At 37.8% G+C, this 22,057-nt stretch overlaps 3 protein-coding genes across 7 annotated transcripts in view; all 3 read right to left on the bottom strand.

Annotated features, from left to right (window-relative positions):
• The window catches only part of stnB (stoned B), a 35,265-nt gene extending 33,747 nt beyond the window's left edge, over nucleotides 1-1,518 (bottom strand). For both annotated transcript variants that reach the window (XR_016193999.1, XM_089242826.1), the window contains exon 1: nucleotides 1,116-1,518. The gene's annotated coding sequence lies outside the window, so the exon portion shown is untranslated. The remainder of the gene's footprint in view (nucleotides 1-1,115) is intronic.
• Nucleotides 1,519-4,662: 3,144 nt separating this feature from the next.
• Nucleotides 4,663-9,860, bottom strand: LOC149075466 (uncharacterized). Its single transcript, XM_089245430.1, has 4 exons — nucleotides 9,113-9,860; nucleotides 6,225-8,378; nucleotides 5,820-6,029; nucleotides 4,663-5,402 (listed from the first exon to the last, which is right to left on the bottom strand). The coding sequence occupies exons 1-4, from the start codon at nucleotides 9,858-9,860 to the stop codon at nucleotides 4,663-4,665; spliced, it is 3,852 nt and encodes a 1,283-aa protein (XP_089101556.1).
• Nucleotides 9,861-10,955: 1,095 nt separating this feature from the next.
• CCT4 (chaperonin containing TCP1 subunit 4) lies at nucleotides 10,956-22,033 on the bottom strand. Of its 4 annotated transcripts, none has more exons than XM_089242823.1 (3): nucleotides 21,941-22,033; nucleotides 17,285-17,342; nucleotides 10,956-12,796 (listed from the first exon to the last, which is right to left on the bottom strand). In XM_089242823.1, exon 3 carries the CDS (start codon nucleotides 12,764-12,766, stop codon nucleotides 11,159-11,161), a length of 1,608 nt encoding a protein of 535 aa, XP_089098949.1. In that variant the 5' UTR covers nucleotides 12,767-12,796; nucleotides 17,285-17,342; nucleotides 21,941-22,033; the 3' UTR covers nucleotides 10,956-11,158. The 4 variants fall into 4 exon arrangements, with proteins under 4 accessions (XP_089098949.1, XP_089098948.1, XP_089098951.1 ...); XM_089242822.1 differs by having other exon boundaries at nucleotides 10,956-12,780; XM_089242825.1 differs by lacking the exon at nucleotides 17,285-17,342 and having other exon boundaries at nucleotides 21,941-22,028.
• Nucleotides 22,034-22,057: the final 24 nt, after the last annotated feature.

Here is a 22,057-nt window from a genome sequence, read left to right as displayed (position 1 = left end):
ATAATTTATTAATAAAATGACCAGAGTATGAGAGAGACGAAATGAAAACGATGTATGCTTTGTTTCATACGAAACAATTTTCTCAGATTGCAGTTTTTGCGCTCATCTGTAAGATTTAGAGAAAACTGCCTCCTCAAAAATTCTGAATTTTTGCAGAAAAGTTTAGTCGATATGTGTTAGCAGAATAGACCTTCGACTTTGATATCTGACCATTTGTTAGAATTTTATGAGTTTTTAAAGTTTGAAAAAATATATAAATTTCAAAAATCTAAAAATTCAACATTTTTTAAAAAATACTTCCCATTAGTCAATTGCTAAATCCGAGGTCCATTCTAGTCCAGTATAAGTCTATCATGCCAGTCCACACACACACAGTATAAGCTTATCATGCTCTCGCAAAGGTCTTCTATGCAATGCCGTCTTAACGTATGGGCCCAGGGTACTTCAAAGAAGGGGGGTCTCACAAAATAAGATCCAGTTGAAAATTCCGAGAGTAAGCATGTAAAAAATGTGTGGTAGGGCATCAGAAAAATTGCTTGGTCCGGGAACCCATGACGCTTATAAGACGGCCCTGCTTCTATGCACCACTTTTTGATCAAGGTCCTGAAAATTGAGTCCTTTGACAATACTCTACCTGTGTTTAGCATAACTTAGTTCCCACGGGCTTCATTGAAATGATCAGTGTGGCTGGCGCAATACTAAAATTTGATTGCTGAATCGGGGTTAGTGAGAATGCCACTAGTTCATTACACATCGCCAAATAGTACTGCTATCATTTGAGTAATTTGATCATCCCTCATAGAATCATTCAATAATTTATTCATTATTACTAATATACGAGAGAGATAGATTAAATTTCAATTAAAGCTTATCACGCTCTCGCAAATCAAATGAAGCTGATACTAAACGCATACTTGCCCTCGCTAAGCTCAACCAACATCGAGCTTTGTTTACATTTTATTCGAGAATTTATTTTTCGTACATACTTAATGCAATCGGTCTTTTTTCCACTCGGCAACAAAAGCAATTAATGTGATAACATTAATTGTATTGATTATAGACGAGAAATCGAGAGGCTGGCTTCATTATTGAATGTCACTTTAACCAACACCCACCTTTGCTTGTCGGGATTCTCACACAAAGACGAAATTCTTCTTGTTTCTTTCACATGAAGGAATTTTATTACCATCATACAGTCCCAAAATATTCACGGCCTTCTTTTCTGTAATCCGATTTCCGGGAATTATTATATCACTTGGCGTTTGAAAAAAAAAAGTTCTAGGTTATCCCTCGGGTGACCGCTGTTACCTTTGGAAGAATTTTCGCACCTTTCAAAAAAAAAAAAAAAGAAATGATCACTATAAAAGATTTCAATGAGATCTATGATTTCGAATAAAAAATGTTTAATAGTTATCCTGAAGGGATCGAAAGAGGACGTCGAAGAATAATATAATTTATTTTTTTTTCTCCACGCAGCGAAATATCGATCAAATTCTCCTCCACAACCCTTTATTATCACGGTTTTTTCCAACCCCCACGGCTCCTCTCGATTCCTCCACACCAGCTTAGTCCCAATGTTGACTGCGCTGTGACGCTCTATCGGTGGTTAGTAAAATGACGTGACCATATTTTATCAATTCTTGGTTTTAATGAACTTTGTTCGTTTTTTTTTAATCTGTTCGCAAACCAAAACAATTTTCCCGTAAGAATCAATATAAAATAAATCGATCCGTTTCTGCCATCAGGGCCGCAACTAGGGGAGAAGCAGGCGGTTCCCGTTCCCCGGGCGCAAATTTCATTCTGAAGCCTCTCCTTCAACAGTACAAAAGAGCGTCAAAATGCGCGCTTGCCTCGGGTGACCAAGCATCTAGTTGCGGCCCTGCCTGCCATACCAGATTTCCTACTTGAATTTTTGCAGCAGCAGCAGGAGCTGCTACAAAATGGTTGGTTGTTCAGTAGTTTGTACGGTGTTGTGAACGATTCTTGAGCTGTTTCCACTGGACCCACCTGCAATCGGGTTTTTCAACGAACATAAAGGAAAAAAAAGGAACACAAAGGAAGTTTGTGTACAAACGAGCGGATTAGAACCGCTGCAAGATTGGCTCGCTATTGTATACGCACCTTAAAAATTCAACATTTTTTAAAAAATACTTCCCATTAGTCGATTGCTAAATCCTAGGTCTATTCTAGTAACACGTGTCGATTAAAACTTTTCTGCAAAAATTAAGAATTTTCGGGGATGTAGTTTTCTATAAATCTTACGAATGAGCTCAAAAACTGCAATCTGAGGAAATCGCGTTCAAAAAGTGTACATGAACTGAAATGGAAAATTTCGTCCTGCGAATGCGAGCGCAATTTATGCCTTTAGTGGAGGTCTATAAATGCATTTCTTGGCCTGGACACATCTACAGATGACCGTCAGCCAAAGTATAGACCTCGCTTCTAAAAACATTTTCTTACACAATGAGTGAACTATAAAGCCCTGTTTACATGAGCAAAATTGGGATGTGATTATAACCTCTGATAACCTTTTCTTTTTTACGGGGGGGGGGGGAGGGAAAGATAGCCAATTTTTGGATGAATTTATGGGGTTTATAACTCTTTTCCATAGAACTGTTAGTGCAGTGTAAACGAGTTTTAGTAAATTTTTCCTACTGCCAGTAGTATAAAAGCCTTTTCCTATTTTCCATGTAAACAGGGCATTAAGAGTCTGCTCCAGGACGTGAGGGGAGGGGGCTGAATTCAATTGTGGTTGGCATCCCAAACTGGTTGAACACTACCAAGTCAAGGTTTTTACAGTTAATTTCATGACCTCCACAAACATAAAATCAGTGGCGTAGCCAGGGGAAGGGGGGGGGGCAATCAAGACTTTGGTTACATTTGTGCCTATTCTCCTAAATTACTTTTGATCTTTAAAAAATTTTGTAGAAAAAAAAATTGAATTTTTCATTCTCTACCCCTTCAGGGACTAAAATGATGAGAGAGAGGGGGGGGGGGAAATATATATTTATATATGCGCCTCTTACAGTTTCACAGTGATTGGGTTTGTACTAGTATTTAATAGTACTAGAAGAAAAAAAAGAAAGGAGGTTTTTCTTTCCATTACCATTTTTGAAAACTGCTCTTAAGCTCTTCATAGGGTGACCATATTTCCTACAGAAATACGGATTCCAAATACGGGACATCGCCAAAACCGAACAGTCTCCAAATATTGTTGAAATAACGGAACAATCACAATTGCGAGAAATGCAGCATTACTGCTAATTGCAGTGGATTAAAATGAGTTCCACGAAAAAAATGCCACCAAGACAAATGTGGGAGATTAATATTCTCATTTATAGTTGTATCCTCTTCCAAGTCCGATATTTCCGTAGAGCAATTACTGCGGAATTGCTGTTTTGGTGAAATAATTTGACCAAGAAAGCGCAATCTCGTAAACTTGTTACCGTCATTGTGAGCAGCAAACACATTGAAAAACAAGATCTCCGTGAAAGTTTCTAGGCATTATAACAGCTGTGGCGTGACATCATAAATTTATGTTTACTACAGGTATTCAGTGAAACGCCCTCTGGTGGTGACGTGTAACTAATCTTCCCCCCCCCCCCGAAACAAGTTCCCATCACTTCATGAAGTCCACAAAATTTCACACTTTTCTGATAACTGGTTTTGCCACTTTAAAATAGGATCTTTTAATTATGGAAGCCCTGTATTTTCATTCCCTGATTTGTTATAGAACACCCCATGAATTTATTTCACTAGAAATAAATATACATATACTGTGCACAATGCCTGCTTAAGTTTTTCATTTCGAGCAGAACTCCCCTTTAAACGGTTTCTCCAAAGAGGAAGCCGGTAGACCATGAAACAAAAATGATTTCAATCGATTCATACACGTCCTACTTTCACTTCAATTCATAAGATGAGTAGCGGCATTTCAAATATGCCTCAGACCCACTTAAATACATTATGCAAACAATTTCCAGCACACACCAATTCGTTTGAAGCAGTGGGACACTGTACATCTGCAATCCAGTAAGTAGTATGTGATAGGCACTGAGCGATCAAGCTGGGCATCATGATGGATTCATATAGTGATAATTCCAGTTTGAACCCCCACTAGCGGCAAAATGGTGGTTGATTGGAGCGTTTTTTTCATTTTTCCAATTTCATGGTACGAATGCTGACCGATCTTTTGTTTGACAAGTTTTCCTGCAGAGCTGGAGGCTTTCATTGTGGTATTTGCATAACACAAACTTCAGCCAGTTTTTACTTCTAATAGGGAAAACAGATTGTTTAGACTCTGCTCAAGCAAGTGGACTGTATCTAAAGAAGGCTTTGAAAACTTAAACAACTTTATTCTTATGCTATTAGAACATTACTCAAGAGAGCGACGGAAGGCCCGTGCTCTTTCTCTCGTGCTAAGGCAGCAACTCTCCTCTACTCCCACGCAGTGGGAGGGTTTTGGCGCATGGCGCAGCTTGGCGGTCTTAACACTCCCGCCGATTGAAATTACATAATTTCAATTATACAATACATACAATACAAAAATTTTCAAAATAGAATGAATAACGCAATAAAAATTAATGTCCTGAATAAGTGAATGAAATGAATATACAATATAAATACATTAGAACATGTTATACACAAATGCAAAAATAATTCTTACTCAATAGGTAAAACACAAATATTTCGCACACTTCTTTTCAAAATTTTGCCACTGGGCAAACGTATATTTACAACTCTTATCTTTCCTTCGTTGCCATGGAACACGTCGGTGATCCTGGCAGTACTCCATTGAGTGCTTGGTAAATTGTCATCTTTTAACAGTACAAGTGAACCGATCTTTACATTGTCCTTTGCGAACCTCCACTTGTTCCGTTCTTGTAGGCTATTAAGGTAATCTCGTTTCCAAAGTTTCCAAATTTGTTGGGAAAATTTTGTTACCCTCTGCCATCTGCTGAGTCTATTCTCATTGATATTGATAAGTTGAGGCTCAGGAATTGAAGTTATGGGTCGACCAATCAGAAAATGACCTGGAGTTAAGGTCTCAAAGTTGTCAAATTCTGAGGACAAAGGTGTTAGTGGCCTTGAGTTGAGAACCCCTTCAATTTCTGAGATGATAGTAAGAAATTCTTCGAGGGTAAGGTTTGCATTGCCAACAATTCTCTTCAGGTGAAATTTGAATGACTTCACACCTGCCTCCCAAAGGCCCCCGAAATTGGGTGATCTGGGGGGAATGAACCTCCAGTCAATTTTCTCGTTTGTTAGGTAAGTGGATAATGCCTCATCGGGATTTTTCATGAGATGTTTCAGTTCAGCATTTGCGCCCACAAAGTTTTTGGCGTTATCAGTGAAAATTGTGGAGCATTTTCCTCTCCTACTGAAAAAACGTTTCAAGCTGGCTATGAATGATTGGGATGTTAAATCAGTTACAAAATCTAAATGGATGGCTTTGGTGCAAAAACACACGAATACTGAAACGTACACTTTGTTCAGCACCCCCTTTCTTTGGTTTTTGAATTTCACATAGAACGGCCCACAAAAATCAATGCCCGTGGTATTGAAGGGATAGTTTTGAACCACACATTCTCTTGGCAAACTACCCATAAGTTGACTTTGCAGGACAGGTTTGTTTTTGAAACAAATAAGACACTCATGTACTAACTTCCTACAAAGATTTCTACCATTGATTGGCCAAAACTTTTGTCTCACATGATATAATAACGACTGTGCACCAATATGCAAATACTTTAAATGGTAGTATCTCAATATGATCATGGTGAGAGGATGGTTAGATGGCAATAACATGGGAAATTTACTGTTGGTATTTAGATCGGAATTCTGAAGTCTTCCACCAACTCTCAAAATACCATCATCATCCAAGAAACAGTTCAAGGAAGCTAACTTGGAGTTACCCTTTAGAGCCTCTCCCCTCTTAAGCCTTTCGATTTCTTCCTTAAACTCCAACCTTTGAATGATTTTTATCAGGAGATTTTCAGAAAATTGTATTTCCTGTCTCATTAAGTTACCTGCACGTTTTTCACAAGATCTCAAATTATAGGCAAATCTTAATACAAAACTCAATATACGTAATATTGTGACGTAACTACTGTTAATTTTTAAGATATATTCAATGAGAGAACTCTTGGTAGTTAGAGTCAAAGACAAGTTAGTGTCCTCAAAATTACTGTTCGAATTTTTTTTGAGTTCTTTGGAGTACTCACTTTCAAACAGTTCGGTAACCACAGGTGGTGAGTCCTCATAAGCAAGCTCTTCTCTCATCAAGAATCTCGGCCCGGTCCACCATCTGTCACTGTGCAAAAGAGCGTCAGCACTGATGCCTCTGGTAACCAAATCGGCTGGGTTGTCTTTCCCAGGGCAGTGGAACCAACAGTTTTTTTCTGTCAAAGTTTGGATTTCGTTCACACTGTTTGCGACGAATGGTTTCCATCTTTTTACTGAACCCTTTATCCACAGCAACACGATCTGTGAATCGGAATAGAAGTAGGTCTTACAAGGTCTTTTCCTTCTCACGACTTTCTCAATCTCGCAGGTCAATCTTGCCGCGAGTAGTGCTCCGAGTAACTCCAACCTCGGTAGAGAAAGGTTCTTCAGTGGCGCAACTCTGCTTTTGGAAGCAATCAGGTTCACAGAAATATGGTCCCTGAACCGGACTCTGAGGTACGCCGCTGCTCCGTAGGCTCTTTGACTGGCATCTGAAAAACAATGAATCTCTATTTCATTCGAGTCATCTTCAGAAAGATCGAGAATGACCCTCGGCACTTGTAGTTCGGATAGGCGGGGAAGTTCCGAACACCACTGAATCCATTTCTCCTTGACATCCGCTGGAAGCTCATCGTCCCATAGCAATTTTCGAAGCCACAGTTCTTGGAATAAACACTTCAGCCTAATCGTGTAGGGGGTAAGAAGTCCAATGGGGTCGAAGATTCTACCTGCTGTTCGCAATAAGAAGCGTTTCGTATTTTTGTTTTGTTTCAGGAATTCCACAAGGTCCATGATATCCATGGCTAGATAATCATGAGAAGCATCCCATGACAATCCCAAAACCTTGTGCATGTTGATGCCGTCTGTATGCTGAGGATGGACGTCAAATCCCTCTTTCTTCCATAGATGAATCAGCCTAGGATCGTTAGATATCCATTTACGAAGATTCATGTTGGCACCTCTCATGATCTCTCTAGTTTCACGAGAGACTCGCAATACTTCTGCCACGCTGTCTTCTCCAGCCACTAGATCATCGACGTAAACACAGGTGTCGAGCACTTGAGTTGCAACTGGATAATTGTCACGTTGTTTTTCTATGTGTGTTTTGATCGTAGCAGCAAGTAAGAATGGGCTGGCATTGACGCCGAATAATACTCTTTTGAATCGAAACTCTTGCACGTTGGCATGATCGTTGATGCACCTTGCATTGGTGAATAGAAACCTCACTGCATCTCTTTCTTTTTCCGCAAGAGAAATCTGTAGAAATGCTTTTTCGACATCTGCAAGAAACGCGATTTTGTTGAGACGAAAGTACGTCAACAAATGAAAAATGTTCGGGTTTAAGTTTACACCTGTCCAAAGGCAGTCATTCAAGGACAGTTCACCTGGTTTGTGAGAGCTTGCATCGAATACAATTCTCATTTTTGTCGTGACGCTTTCTGCTCGAAATACTGCTTGATGTGGCAAGTAATATACTGGTTTTCCATCAGTGTTTTCCGCGTCTGGTACTTTCTCTATAATCCCTTGATCTAAGTAATTGTCTAGTACTTCACGATACTGAGCAAACATAGTCGGATCGTACCGCATTCTCTTGAGAAGGCTCTGTAATCGTTTCTCTGCGACACTAAAGTTATCATTTAGCTCTATCCAATCTCTCTTCCATGGTAGGCTAACCTCATATCGTCCGTCTTTGAAACAGACTGTTTTGTCAAACAACTGTTTGGCCTCGTCGGTTTCCTTGAATTTAGGATCGTCCATTATCCCGATTGACTCCAGTTCCCAGAACTTCGCCAAACCCTTTTCAACCTCATCCCGATAACTCGTTAAATGGCAATGAAGATTGTTGTAGGTTACCGCATTCTGGAATGTCCCTGTTACTATCCAACCAAACACAGATGCTTGAAGTATGATAGGCTCATTTTTCAATTTTATTTGGTTGTTCTCCAATAACTCGTAAAATATTTCTGCACCCAACAATGCGTCTATTTTTTGCGGAATATTGAAGTTAGGATCCGCGTAACTCAAGTTTCTAGGAAGTTCAACGCAGGTCAAATCCAAACGCTTTGACGGCGTTAAATCTGTTATCTTGGGAACAACTAAAAGATCGAGTTTTTTACTATAGTCCCCTTCGCGGTTAGCGTTGTTACTTTTTTCTTTATGTTCAGAATAGAGTCATTCAGTCCTGCAATAGGAACGTTTACAGTGTCTCTCCGAAGTCGTAAAGAGTCTGCCACCTCATTGCTGACAAAACTGACTTGAGAGCCGGCGTCGAGTAAAGCGCGTATTGGAAACATCCCACCAGCTGGCCTCTGGATGTAAACTATTGCTGTTGACAACAGAACGCATCCCCTTTTCTCGCTCGAATGTAAGCAATTGTCAACACTGGAAGATGCGGCACACGAGTCTGTCGTTTTCTCTTTCTTGGTCTCACAAGCCCCGATTTCTTTTCTTTCAGTGGGGGACTCATTTTGTTTTGGTTTTTGTGGTTGTGCATTCTCTCTATGGATTAACGAATGATGCTTCTTCCCACACATACGGCATCTCTTATCGCTGCCGCACTCGACTACTCTATGGGATTCCAGACAGTTAAAACACAGTTTTTTATTTTTTACTTCGTATATTCTCTCTTCAATAGAAAGGCTATGAAAAGTTCTACACTTATAAATTGGATGATTCTCTCCACAAATGGGGCAGGAATTTTGCTTTGCATTCGCTTTGGCTATCAGACTTTTAGGTTTTGAAAATGCATCGAATTTAGATTTTGCGTAGGAAACTCGTTGAGTATTTTCAAGCACTTGGCACCTTCTTTGCAAAAAGTCAACAAACTCTTCCCATTCGGGAAATTCCGTGTTTTTCAGCGACATTTCGTACTGCTTGCGTGACTCACGGTCTAGCTTAGGCAAAATAGCATTAACAAGCAGTATCTCAGTTAGCTTATTCATCTCAAGGTTTACAAGTTTGAGCCCTCTGAGATGTCTCAGGATAGTATTCACCATTTTTCGAAGCTCTTTAGCAGATTCATGATGTATTTTCTCAAGGTTAAGAATAGCGTTGATATGTGTGTCAGCGATGAACCTTTTGTTCTCAAATCGCTTCTCTAATTCTCCGAAAAGCGAGTCGAAGGTATCGTCGATCGTTTCGACAAGTTTCGCTTCCCCTCTTAACGAGGCTCGAAGATAATGAAGTTTATGAGCTTCATTCAATGATTCATTGTCTATAATTAAAGATTTGAACTCCGATTTGAATGAGCTCCACTCTTCCGGATTTCCCGAAAAACTCGGCAAAGGAATCTCCGGCAATTTTACGGTTGCAGGTTGAGCGACCTGATTATCTTCCGATTTGATTTTTAGTTTTGAAACTAAGCATTTTGAACGTACCTCTAATGCGTCTACGTTCGCCTCCATCTCCTCGATTTGGTCGAAGGCATCATCTAGTTGTGCGTCCGCTGGCAAGGCGGCGTATCCCTCTAAGAGTTCATCGATGCTCGTTCGAATGTCCTCAATTTTCACTAATTGTTGTAACAGCACTACATCAGTTTCTTCACTCGATTCATCGATGTTTTGTAATACCGACTGGACTCGTGTAATCCTCCTTTTGATCGCACCGCGAGTGCGGTTGAGTGTTGTCTGGTCCATCTTAATTTTAATTCTCCGGCGAAGATGTTGACCAAAATGTTTAGACTCTGCTCAAGCAAGTGGACTGTATCTGAAGAAGGCTTTGAAAACTTAAACAACTTTATTCTTATGCTATTAGAACATTACTCAAGAGAGCGACGGAAGGCCCGTGCTCTTTCTCTCGTGCTAAGGCAGCAACTCTCCTCTACTCCCACGCAGTGGGAGGGTTTTGGCGCATGGCGCAGCTTGGCGGTCTTAACACAGATGACAAACTTCTCGAACACAAACCACACATAACTATGACAGTTATGTTATGGTCATGTATAAGATAGAACTTTCCGGCATGCACCAATTTGTTAGAAATTCTAAAAGGGAAAAGTCTTGGAAGTACATGTACGATTGAGTAGCAGTAGTGTATATGTGGTTACGATAAGAGTAACATGATCAAAGCATGAAGAATATATCATAGAAGCATGAAGTTTTTTCTGTACTTTCAGAAAAGAGTATATATAGACATATTCAGAGAGAAAGAGTATATATATTTTTCTATTTTATTCTCCTATTGTTTTTATATTTTGAATTTTTTTCCAATAACCAATAAGGGTGATTTCCCAGTTGTTTTTGGTGTTTGCATTTGCATAAGTACACACAACATAAAATAGAATTTATATTTTTTTAAATCAATTAAAAATTAAAATAAATTAATAAATTGAAAAGTAACTTAATTTGAGAAATTAACATCAACTGAAAACAAAATAAATTTGATTTTTTAAATTGAAAATTGTTTTTCTACTAATGCATAATTTTATGTTTGCTCCTAAAGCAGGAACAAAAAATGGCACCTTCCCGAATTTCGCTCTCCCCGTGACCAAAATCTAGCTAGGCCACTGCATAAAATAATAAGGCGAGTCAGCCAGCTTTGCCAACATCCATACTGAAAGAATCAGTGGTGTATGCAGTTTTCTCTTCTCCTCAAAGCAGACAAGATATTAAAAAACTGATTTATATATATTTAATAGCTTGAAAAAACCCTAACCATCTATTTATACTAGGTATAAAACCGTGCACTGAAGTGTTCATAGAATTACTTGCGAGAAAATATTAAACTCAAACTACTGAACAGGCTCAAATTATTTATTAAATGCATCATTACACATTGAGAGACAGAACTTTTGTTATTCAAATAAACAGCAAATCGAAGGTTTCAATTTAGCGAAAAAAACCTGCAAAATATCGATTCACGAATATTAATGACAGATAGAAGAAAAAAAAGAGTCTTCATCATCACAAATAACAGAATTATTAACTGCTTGACAGTTTTAGCCTAGAGTATTCACTATATCATCTATCTTGAGGATGCTTCTCACAGTTTCAGTAGCTAATGTAATAGCACTTGTTGAAACAAGTAGAGGTTGCACGATGTTCTCTTCCACGATATTGGTGACAGAACCTTTCTTGACATTAATGCCAGCACTTTTCTCTCCCTTAGCATGACGGTTTCGCAGCTCGGTGACAGTTGAAACAGCGCTCAAGCCAGCATTTTCTGCCAACGTATAAGGAATAACCTCTAGGGCTTCGGCAAAGGCTCTGACACAATATGCTATAGTTCCGCTCAATGTACGTGAATATTCAGACAGGCGCATAGCAAGTTCGATTTCAGGTGCTCCACCGCCAGGAATCAATGCCCGATTTTTTACAAGACAACGAATCACACACAATGCATCATGCAAAGATCTATCAGCTTCTTCAAGAACCAGGTTGTTAGATCCTCTCAAAAATATGGAGGCGGTTTTCCCAGGATTTGCAACACCAGTGATTTTCACGAACTTAGCACCCCCTTCACTGATCTCTTCTACCAAATCAGCATAACCCAGAGCATCAGGAGTGAAATGATCCAAACTAGCAACTGGCTTGCAATTGAGACTTTTGCAAACAAAATCAATATCTTCCCTTTCGATATCTTTCACGACCATAATCTTCATCTTTGACAGGTAATGCAATGCCAAGTCGCTAACAGCATCTCTCAGAATTGACTTCTGAATCAACAGAACTGTACAACCAGCTTTTTTGATTTGCTTCACAATATTCAGGATGTAGGCTCTTTCTTCTCGCAGGATTCTGTCCATCTGAGAATAGTCAGAAACAATGACTTGGTGCTCCATGTCAGTTTTTGGTGGCGAGATGCAGAACTGTATCAGTCCAATTTTGGCCTTTTCAGCTTTGCTTACAGAATTTGTTCCAGCACTTTTCTGACTGAATAACATACCCTCAATCATCTGTGTATCTTCGACTGTTCCACCTAGCTTTTTAACTACCTTTATATCCCGGAGATCAACATTGTTATCAGTGACTGGATTTATCACTTTAGTGACTGCATCAACAGCAATCGGGGCCAAAATATCTGAATATTGAGACACTACTTTAGAAGATAGAGCAGTAGTAGCACTCTTTAGCAAACTTTTCTGATCACTCAGATCAACTGGAACTGCCATTTCATTCAAGATCTCGACTGCTTTCTCAGCAGCTACCTGATATCCCCTTGACAGCACATTAGGATGTATACCCTTCTCCATCAGGCTCGCGGCACTACCCAGCAGGCTCCCAGCAATGACCACAACAGTTGTCGTCCCATCTCCGGCTTCGACATCTTGGGCTTTCGATAACTCCACCAACATTTTTGCAGCTGGATGCAGAACTTTCATTTCTTTAAGGATGGTGGCACCATCATTGGTTATGGTGACATCACCATTAGCAGCCTGAATCATTTTATCCATGCCCTTTGGGCCCAAACTTGTTCGCAAGGCATCTGCCACTGCTTTTGCAGCAGTGATGTTACTGGTTCTGATTTCTTGTGGTTTGCTCCTATCTTGAAAGACATTATCTGAAGAGCGTTTATGAGAACGTGGTCCTTCAGCTGAAATAGCCATTTTGTATTATATACCTGGAAAAAGAAAGTTCTACTCAAAATAACAATTTGAAATACTCATAAACTTGAACACTGAATATACATGCGAAAGCTGATCTTAAAGTAATTGGACAAATTTTATTAGTTTCCAAATAAATTAATACATAATCAAAATGAAAATGTTTTTATCCATGTCAGACAAATTTACACTTACTTATTTGAACCCAGTTGAGAACGATACCCTTTGAAAAAGTTTGGCATGACAATTTTACTCTAGGAACTACAATATTTTAAAGATAGCGATAGAGGAGTAAGTTTAATGCTACAAATTTTAATTAAAATCAAGTGCATGAAATCAACTGCATCAAAAATCAAAGGTGCCAGGTTGCTACGGATGCTAAAAAATTAAGATTGGTGCCTAATATTTTATATTTGTGATTACTAAATTATAATGCAAAGACAATAGAAGTTTGTTAGTGTCTACCAACAAGGAAAGGGGTTGCTAAGTCCTAAAAAAAATATTTGAGTTATTCTCATAAAAAATGAATTTGGCTCCCAAGAAATTTTGCTGGCACCTATTTTTTTACTTGTCAAGCTCTGATGAAATCAGGATGTCACGTGCATTCAAAGGAAACCAATGAAAAATTCAAATAAATGGGAAGACCATAATTTCTAATGTGTTTTGACACAATGGGTGTCACACAGGCACAGATTTCCAACAAAAAAAATCTGTATTTTGCCATGTAAATAAAAGGGGAAAAACAGGGATTTTTAAGGAATGCACAGAGCAAGGGTACTAAACCTTTTGAAGAGTGGGAGCCACTTCAATGGTTTGAAATTGTGTCACGGGCCACATAAGTGATCTATAAATGAGCCGCTGGCCACTATAGTGATTTTAACATGTGCAACAGGGCGTACCCAAGTTATTTAAGTGGTCTGTAAATGTTCAGAGAGTCATTTAAGTGATCTCAGAATGTACTGCAAGTAACTTAAGTGATTTGGGAAAGTGCCGCAGGAAACTTAACTGATTTGCAAATAGGCTGCGGGTCTTTAAGTATCTGATGATGTGCTGCTAAGCAGGATACGCAGATTTAAATCAGCTCAATGTAAATCACTTGATTTTTTTAAAAAGGGACAGTTGAAGTATTACGTAAGCAAATTTTTAGCCATTTTTATCCCCCCCCCCCAGTAGCAAAATTTCGTCATCAGCTCTGCCCCTTTGAATCCTAATGCATATTGGTGCGATTAGAGACGTACGGGGTGGGGGTGAGAGAGGAACCTCGTGCTCCCTCCCACGCAATCAAAAATTTATTTTTTAATGCATTTTTTTTTTCAATTGAAATTTCGGAAGAAAATATACCTTTACATGTAATTATAATCAATTTCTGTTAATTTCAATGTTATTAAATACTATGAACTCAAAATTTACCTTTAATAAATTCATTGTGACCCACCCCCTCTAAGCCATATAATGATAAATCGCATAAAGGCCCTTGGCCCGCGGACCAAATATGGCCTGGGGGTTATCTGATGCAGCCTGCCCTCCTCAAACATAATTTTGTAAAAATGAACTAAGCGACACATTTACAGATCGCTTAAGTGTCCCGTGGTACAATTCCAAAACATTTACGTAGTCCATGGAATATTTACAGATCACTTGTAAATGACCCGGGACACAGTTTCAGAACACTTAAGCGATCTGTGACACATTTAGAGATCCTTTGAGTGACATGTGACATAGTTTTAAAGCACTTAAGTGGCCCCCAGTGCAGTTCTACATCATTAATGTTACCCGTGGCACATTCTCAGATTATTTAAGTGATCTGTGACATATAATTACAGATCACTTAAGTGATGCGTGGCACAGTTCCAGAGCACTTAAGTGGCCCAGACACATTTTCAGATCACTTGGATCCGCGAAAAATTTAGAGATCACTAGAGTAAGATGCCATTAAAAATATTTCACATTTTCATAAAGGGTGATTGATGACGTAAGTCCCAAAGCAGAATGTTTAGCTGTTCTGCGACGAGCCCTCGGCTGACTGGAAATTGTTCTGCGCTAAAAGTTCCCATAGTGTTTTAGTCATGCAATAGTGTTTTTTACACTTTTTCTTAAAATTCTTCCTAATAGTCCTGCAATAGCGGTAATTATTCTGCGACGTACGTTGCAGATTTCGGCACATTCTGCTTTGGGGAAACGTAAGCATTATCCAACCCCCCCCCCCGTCATTAAATCGAAAATCTCCTCCCTTCAATCGATGATGACGTAATACTTGAACAGCCCCAAAACAATCATTGATTTAAATCACAAAAATTTAAAATTTTCTTTTTTCTTCACATAACTTCAGTGATATTGCAGTAAAAGTGAACTGGTATGCGTGTTATTGATATGTGGTGAAGTTTTAAATTAAAATGGGTATAGAAGATCTTTGGTAAATACAGACTCGAACTTAACCCCCAGAAAGAAAACTGCTCTATTTCTGGATTTTGTGCATGGAAAAACTTGCAGAAAAATATAGGGAGTTGAACTTGATGCTTAGATATAACTGCACTAAGTATTTTCAATGCACTACAATGTGACACTAGGGTTTTCCTGATAAAAAAAAGAAATCATTTTTTTTGTATAAAGCCTTGAAACCTATGCCTTAATTACTAGATGTTGTACAAATATAAATATAGCTGAGCTTTTAACTTTTCGTATTAGAGTTTTGAGTTTTGCTCACTTTTAAACAAAAACTCATTTAATCTGTGAAAGAATAAAATGGATAAACTATTAAGCAACATCGTGCAAATTAGAAACACATTCACCAATTGTGCTAGAAACAACCTTGTCAATAGAATTTGTTTATTTAGTTGATGCCGAATGGTTCTTTGGTTGTACATCAAGTGAATTGAAATTCCTGCACCATATACAAATACAAAGCCACAATAGGCAAAATGCCCAATGAGGTGGCTGATAAAAAGATGCCCATAAAAATATGGATGTCATATATTTAAAAAATACAGCAAACCCAATTAAAAATACAATTAGCAAAAATTATGAACAATATATACACATGATAAAATATTATACAATGCCCATAAAGAATATTATGGTTGTCTTATTCTAAGAATGGATAGCTTCTCGATTTACACCAACATGTTTATCGTATTTCTTTTTAAACGTGTCAATTGTGTTACAATTTACTACCTCCGGGGGTAAGCTATATGCGATATAATCCATGAACTTGCTTCAGGCCAAACGACTTTTCATGCTACATAAACAGATTTTTTATCACATTTTTTGCTTGTAGTTTGTTCATGGTTTATTCATTAATGCTGAATTAAATTCGAGAGATTCGGAGGAAAAAAAACAGGCGATATGAAAATACCAATTCTTAATGATTAACAAGATTTGTTTTAATTAATAAGCAGTCAACTTTAATAAAAACATGATTCAAATGAAAAAAAAGTCATGATTTTTTCATACCCTGCTGATAAATTCATTTTTACAAAATTAAATATGAGGTCGAGAGCCACATTTACCCTGCGGGCCACAGGCTGAGCATGTACAACATAGAGGGACTATACACAACTCGTTTCCGCAACTATTCAATTTGTGCACATGTGTAGATGAAGTGAATTTGAATTTATTGACCATTCCGACATTTTTTTTAAAGATGCCCTGTTTTCCCCATATATTTTATACAAAACCCACTTGAATTTTTGTTATTCGTAACTGCACTCCGTTTCCCACCATTCAGGGAGGTTTTAGCAATAATTTAAAATTTCATTCATTTTTGGCAATAATTTACAATTTCTAGTTTTTTTAACCTCCAATTTCCCCTATTTTTGTGGAAGAAACGGGTCACCATAGGCCTCAAAGCAGAATGTTTTGCATTGTTTTGCAATGAGCCTTCAGCTGACTGGAAAAATGTTCTGCAGCAAAAATACATGAAATAATGTTTTCTACAGTTTTCTAAAAATTCTTCTAAATTGTTCTGCAATGTATGCCCCAGTTTCCGGCTTATTCTGCTTTGAAAAGTCTAGGATTACAAGGACAGAAGGCTCTTCTTTAGGGATTTCGCATTGTGCAAAACACAATTTGAGGATTTTAAGAACTTTTTAAAAAGACCAAAAATTGGAAGGCTTATGGGTAAATTGGAAACATTGGTACCTACACAGATATTTGCGCATTTTCCCAACTTTTGACAGATATTTTTCATTTTACCTGACCATTTTTTATTTCTGACTTTCCAGATTGCTGGGAACCCAGTACCAGTATTACTGAAGCAGCAAATGTTCAGAATGTGAAAAAGAATGCCAAAAATTTCATATTATTAAAACACTCACAATAAAATAATGAATGAAAATAGTTACGATTGTATGAAAAGCCACATTATTTCCTTTTTCAAATGACACTAAACATTCAGAGATTGTGAAATATACTGGATTAAAAATATCAAGAAAAAAAATTGTAGCGGGTCATGAACGAATAAATCGAAATACACAAAGTTTACCTACAATATAAGTGAATCAATGTCATATCGGTTGAACTTACCACAAATTTGATCTTTTCTTTTAATGACAAGAATATAAACACAAGTATGCCTTTCCTTCTGGAATTGAAAAAAAAATTGAAGTTCACAAAAAAAACAAAACAATGAAATGTTAGGTGGAAGCAACGTGCAATTCACTTAAGCGAGCAAGAATTCATGACAAATGACCATACTATACGATTTTGCAAAAAACCAATATGCTGCCAAAACCTACAATTTGGCAATATATAATTTTTTTACATCAAAGCAGGGTTTAAGCTACGGTAGCATTTTTTGCAAAATTCAAAAGAAAATCGTAGAATGCGAAAAAAGTAACAACCACTTTCGCAAAAAAGCGTACAGGAGACAACAAGTAGACATCCAACCATCAATCATTACATTAGCATTGCAGCATTATGCTGAAGTTTTCCCTCCATTTTCGCCAAAGGAATTTTTTATCCAGCTTAAACCCTGCATCAAAGGTGTAATATAAGTTTACCTATTAAGGCCTATTTACATGTGTCAGGTAGTTAAATAAATTTCAAGCTAGCAAGTGCTCAAAAAGCTGTCCCAATGTAAGTAATCAAATAGTCAAAGCTCATTAGATAATACGAGACCGGGCCAACTGGTGCACATGCATAGGGCCTACTTAACAGAAAAATAAAACATAGCTGGATATATTTACTTGGCAATTTAACACTTATAGTGCCAATCCAGAGAGAAAAAATAACTCACCTTCCTAAAACCCTCTCTTATTTTGGCAATCCCAAGAAGAGCTAGCTCTGTACTGATAACTTGAGCTTTCAGACTGATACTGAGCTTTGCCTGATAACATGGTTTTTGTGTCTGTCCTGTCAATCAACTATTACTACTTAACCATACATGCACTTCATACATATTCCTCTATGGAATTTCTAACGAATCTGCATTATGTGCAGCCCTAATGTATTTATGCTGTCGAGTTGCACTTGTTCTGTGTGAACAGTGGTGTGCAAACTCACTCCAGTGAACTGGAGGGTCGCGGAGATTCTCAAAAATAAAAACTTCCCAATAAAAAATTCATGTTCAAATTCAGAACTAAAGAATGACTTTATTCAGCTGAGCTAATTACCATGTATCATGCAATGTGATTTTATCAAATTCTACCTGTGCAATAATCAATATATCGGCTCCGTCATGCCAAAATCATAAAGGTGCAATGCCCTTGCGAAAAAAAAAAAAAACGATCGTAAGAGCAACATGTTTTTAATTTCTTAAAAAATAAAGACAGTATAGAATGATAAGTAATATGTGAATATACAGAGTGGAGGGAGGGGGGTATGTGTATGTTTCATGAAAAAAAATGTTACGGTCAATTCCAAGTGACCCTAGGGATCATTTTGAAATCGGATGTTTCTTAATCACCCTGTAGGCCTATATGAAAATCAAGGACCATACACCTTGCTACATTTCAGTTTTGCATAAGGGACACCAAGTACATCAAAAAACGAAGTGGATATTTATATTATAGGGGTCATTCAAGTATTACATCAGCATCGAGAGGGAAGGGGGTTTCAGATTTGCAGACTTTTGATGACAAGGTTGGAAGGAAGGGGTTGGAAGGTTGTTACGTCATCAACCACCCCTTTTTGAAGATATGAAATATTCTAAGCTGCTGAAGAAATTTTTCTGACGGGGGGTAAAAAATGGATGAAAATCTGCTTACGTAATACTTGAATGGCCCCCATATTAAAAAAACTGAATATCTTTGGAAGTCAATATCGCTTACTTAAAATTGGAACAAGCATTCTAAAAAAAGCTTTCGGGACAGCACGTTTACTGGCAAAAAAAATCAGAATGCCCCAGTATGTTTTTTGTCAAAAAGGGGCTGCGCTTCAAAAGGTTTGTGAACTACTGACCTAGAGGCTAGAGGATGAGGGACCAAGTCGATGAATCGGTCAGTGACTGAAAGCCTATAGGATGTGTACAAGCATGTAAGCAATCACAACAATATGCAAGCATGTGAGTGATTAGACCGGTAAATTCCCAATATATGGTATATCAGGATTATACAACTTTTCATCGCCAAACTTGCTTTAGCCCCAGGGTTACCCAAAAATGAGTAAAAACCATGTGGAAATAAAAAAATTATACATATTCAATATATTAATAATAATAATTGCTATTTAATCAATAAACACTTGTAGGCCTTACTTCATATGGGCGTGCCACACAAACGGCTTTGCCAACAAATTCACAATCACCTCACTGATAGGGCCGGCCCCCTGCCCTGAAAATATCAACCTCAGACCACCAGAAAGGCTATGGCAAGGCACCATGCACTAGGGTTACTGCCCAAATATCCAAAAAAGATTGAAAAGGCCCATCTTCTTACTGAAGTTGATAACACTTCTCTGCTCTACAAATATTATAGGCAGTGCAGATACATTAAATCTACACGATCAGCCATAACGCAGAAAAAAAAGAAAATAGCGTGAAAAAACGGCACGAAAAAAACAAAGTGGTGGCATCTATATTTTAGGACTTGGAAGAATTATGTTGGCAACATATAGCTGTTTTGGTGCATACGAAAATTTGGCGACAAAATGGTATACCGTATATTGGGAATTGACATGTGAAATGAATCAGTCAGTGATCCGTGGGTCATAGGTTGTAGAGTCCTCGGCAACGTATGATAAAAAAAAAAAGTGACCCAGGGAATGTGTGAGCATACCATGGGAGTGACCTCAAAAGCAGGGTTGTTTGGTTTAAACCACGTTGGTTTAAACCTTGGTTTTAACCAACTGGTTTTTTAAAAAAAAAACTTTGGTTTTTTTCAAAAAATCAGATAAAAGTGGCCTAAATATCATTTTTTTTCCCTGAAAAATATCATATTTGTTCATTATTAGCCAAAATGTTTTATTTTTACCTCATTTTATATCCTTGGGGTACATTCTGACGGTATATCTTTAAATGACATAAGATTTTATAAGTGGTTTTTTTCAAAAAGTCTCATAAAAGTGGCCAGAATATGTATATATTTTTCATATGAAGTATCTTAGTCATTTAAAGTTATATATAAAAGCCAAAATTTCTCATTCTTACAACATTTTCTAACCTTTGGCTACATTCTGATGCTCTGTCTTTAGCAAATTCATGAATAAGGATTGCATCACACATCTAAATGTAGTGGTGTATTATCTCACAAGGTTTCTTTTTCCCTTCACAAAGAAGCAGCTACAGTAGTGACACCATCATGCTAGGGGCAGGTGGTCCTATAATCCAATAAAGACACCAGCTGTCCTTAAAGGACAAAGACTAGTGTACTAGTTGTTACATTACCTCACATACATTTTCATTCCCATAAGAAGTAGCACATCTCCAAGTCTTCATATATTCAATAGTTGTTTTTTTTATACTTTCACACACACACTGTTAAGCCCAGTTAATCAAGGTTCTACTGTATAGTAGTAACAAATTAAAAAAAAATAATCAGCTATATACAGGGTGATAATTTAAGTTTTGATTCCAAAACTATACAATAAGTACTGATCGGAATGACCTGAAAATTTACATGGATACTCCTGAAGCAATGGACATTTCTTTCGCAAAAGAAAAAAGTGCAAAATGTGCAAGTAGATGATGCTGTACTTGGCCAGCAGTACAATCTATTTTGTGCAATCACATCATTTCGGCACTTCCACAGCATCAGTGTGTGGATAGAACTTCTATCAAGATGCACATTGCAACACCAGCAAAGCAGCTGTTGAAGACCCATTTTGACAGGATGCACCTTAACCCTTGCAACTTCTGGCTGTGGGGGTACCTCAAAATGTCATAAACTGTGGTCAGGTTGCAAACTTTGGTGAATTGCAATCTCCAGCATATTCCCTATATGTTAAAAGTTCCTCAGGAATATTAACGGGGACGGGGCGTTTGGTTTAATAAAGCTGAATTGCTGGCACATCCACATTATCACCATGGCATACTCCGATTCTGCTGTTGAACAAGAATTTTTGTACTTTCAGCCTCATAGCCAGAACACGCGGCGGACAACATATTTAACATTTTTTGAGTAAGTTCATTGGGTTTTTAATGTTAATACTATTTAAAACAAATAAACCGGTTTAAACCAAAAAAACCCAGTTTTTTTTCAAAAAAACCGGTTTTTTTACCAACCCTGCTCAAAAGGGAGGAACCAGTTCAAAATCAATTACCAAGAGTGATAAAAAAAAAATGACCAAGAAAGTGTTCAAGCATAAGAGTGACTGACAGGCGTCTTCACAGGTGCTGGGGCTAAGCCAATTTGAGGAATGAGTGATTAAGTCAAGAAAATGGGACTAGATCGGGAGAAGGGCGAGAAATCATAAATTCGCCTATGGACACTCCTTCCCCCCACTACTTCCACATGTAAAGTGTTTGGATCTTCACAAATCAATGTGGAAATACAACATCACCACAACAATACCACATGAAATTTCATCACATAAATTTTCAAACTAAACAAATGAGGGAAAATGGATTTCACCGTAAATTTAAATAACAAAGAAAATTCTTCACCATCGTGCGCTCCACCCACGCCACTAAATCCAAAACGAAAACATCAATGATATAAAACATAACAGTGCGATAAACAAAAGTTTTATTTAAAGTGAAAGTGCCTTTGGATTATTTAAATCTTTTATAACGAAATTACTCACTTCAAATCGCAATATCGATGAAAATTCCGCCTTCACTGGGTAAATGTCCAAAGCATGCACGTTCCGGCATTAAACGATGAGAGCTGCTGCCACATCAAGATTAAGCAAACACAGCTT

Source organism: Pholcus phalangioides, unplaced genomic scaffold (assembly GCF_987345545.1).
Source record: "Pholcus phalangioides strain wild (caught in Gottingen) unplaced genomic scaffold, Ppha-v1.0 ptg000015l_1, whole genome shotgun sequence".
Lineage (NCBI taxonomy): Eukaryota > Metazoa > Arthropoda > Arachnida > Araneae > Pholcidae > Pholcus > Pholcus phalangioides.
The sequence above is the reverse complement of the archived record's forward strand: the minus strand, read 5'-3'. Positions and strand labels throughout refer to the sequence as shown.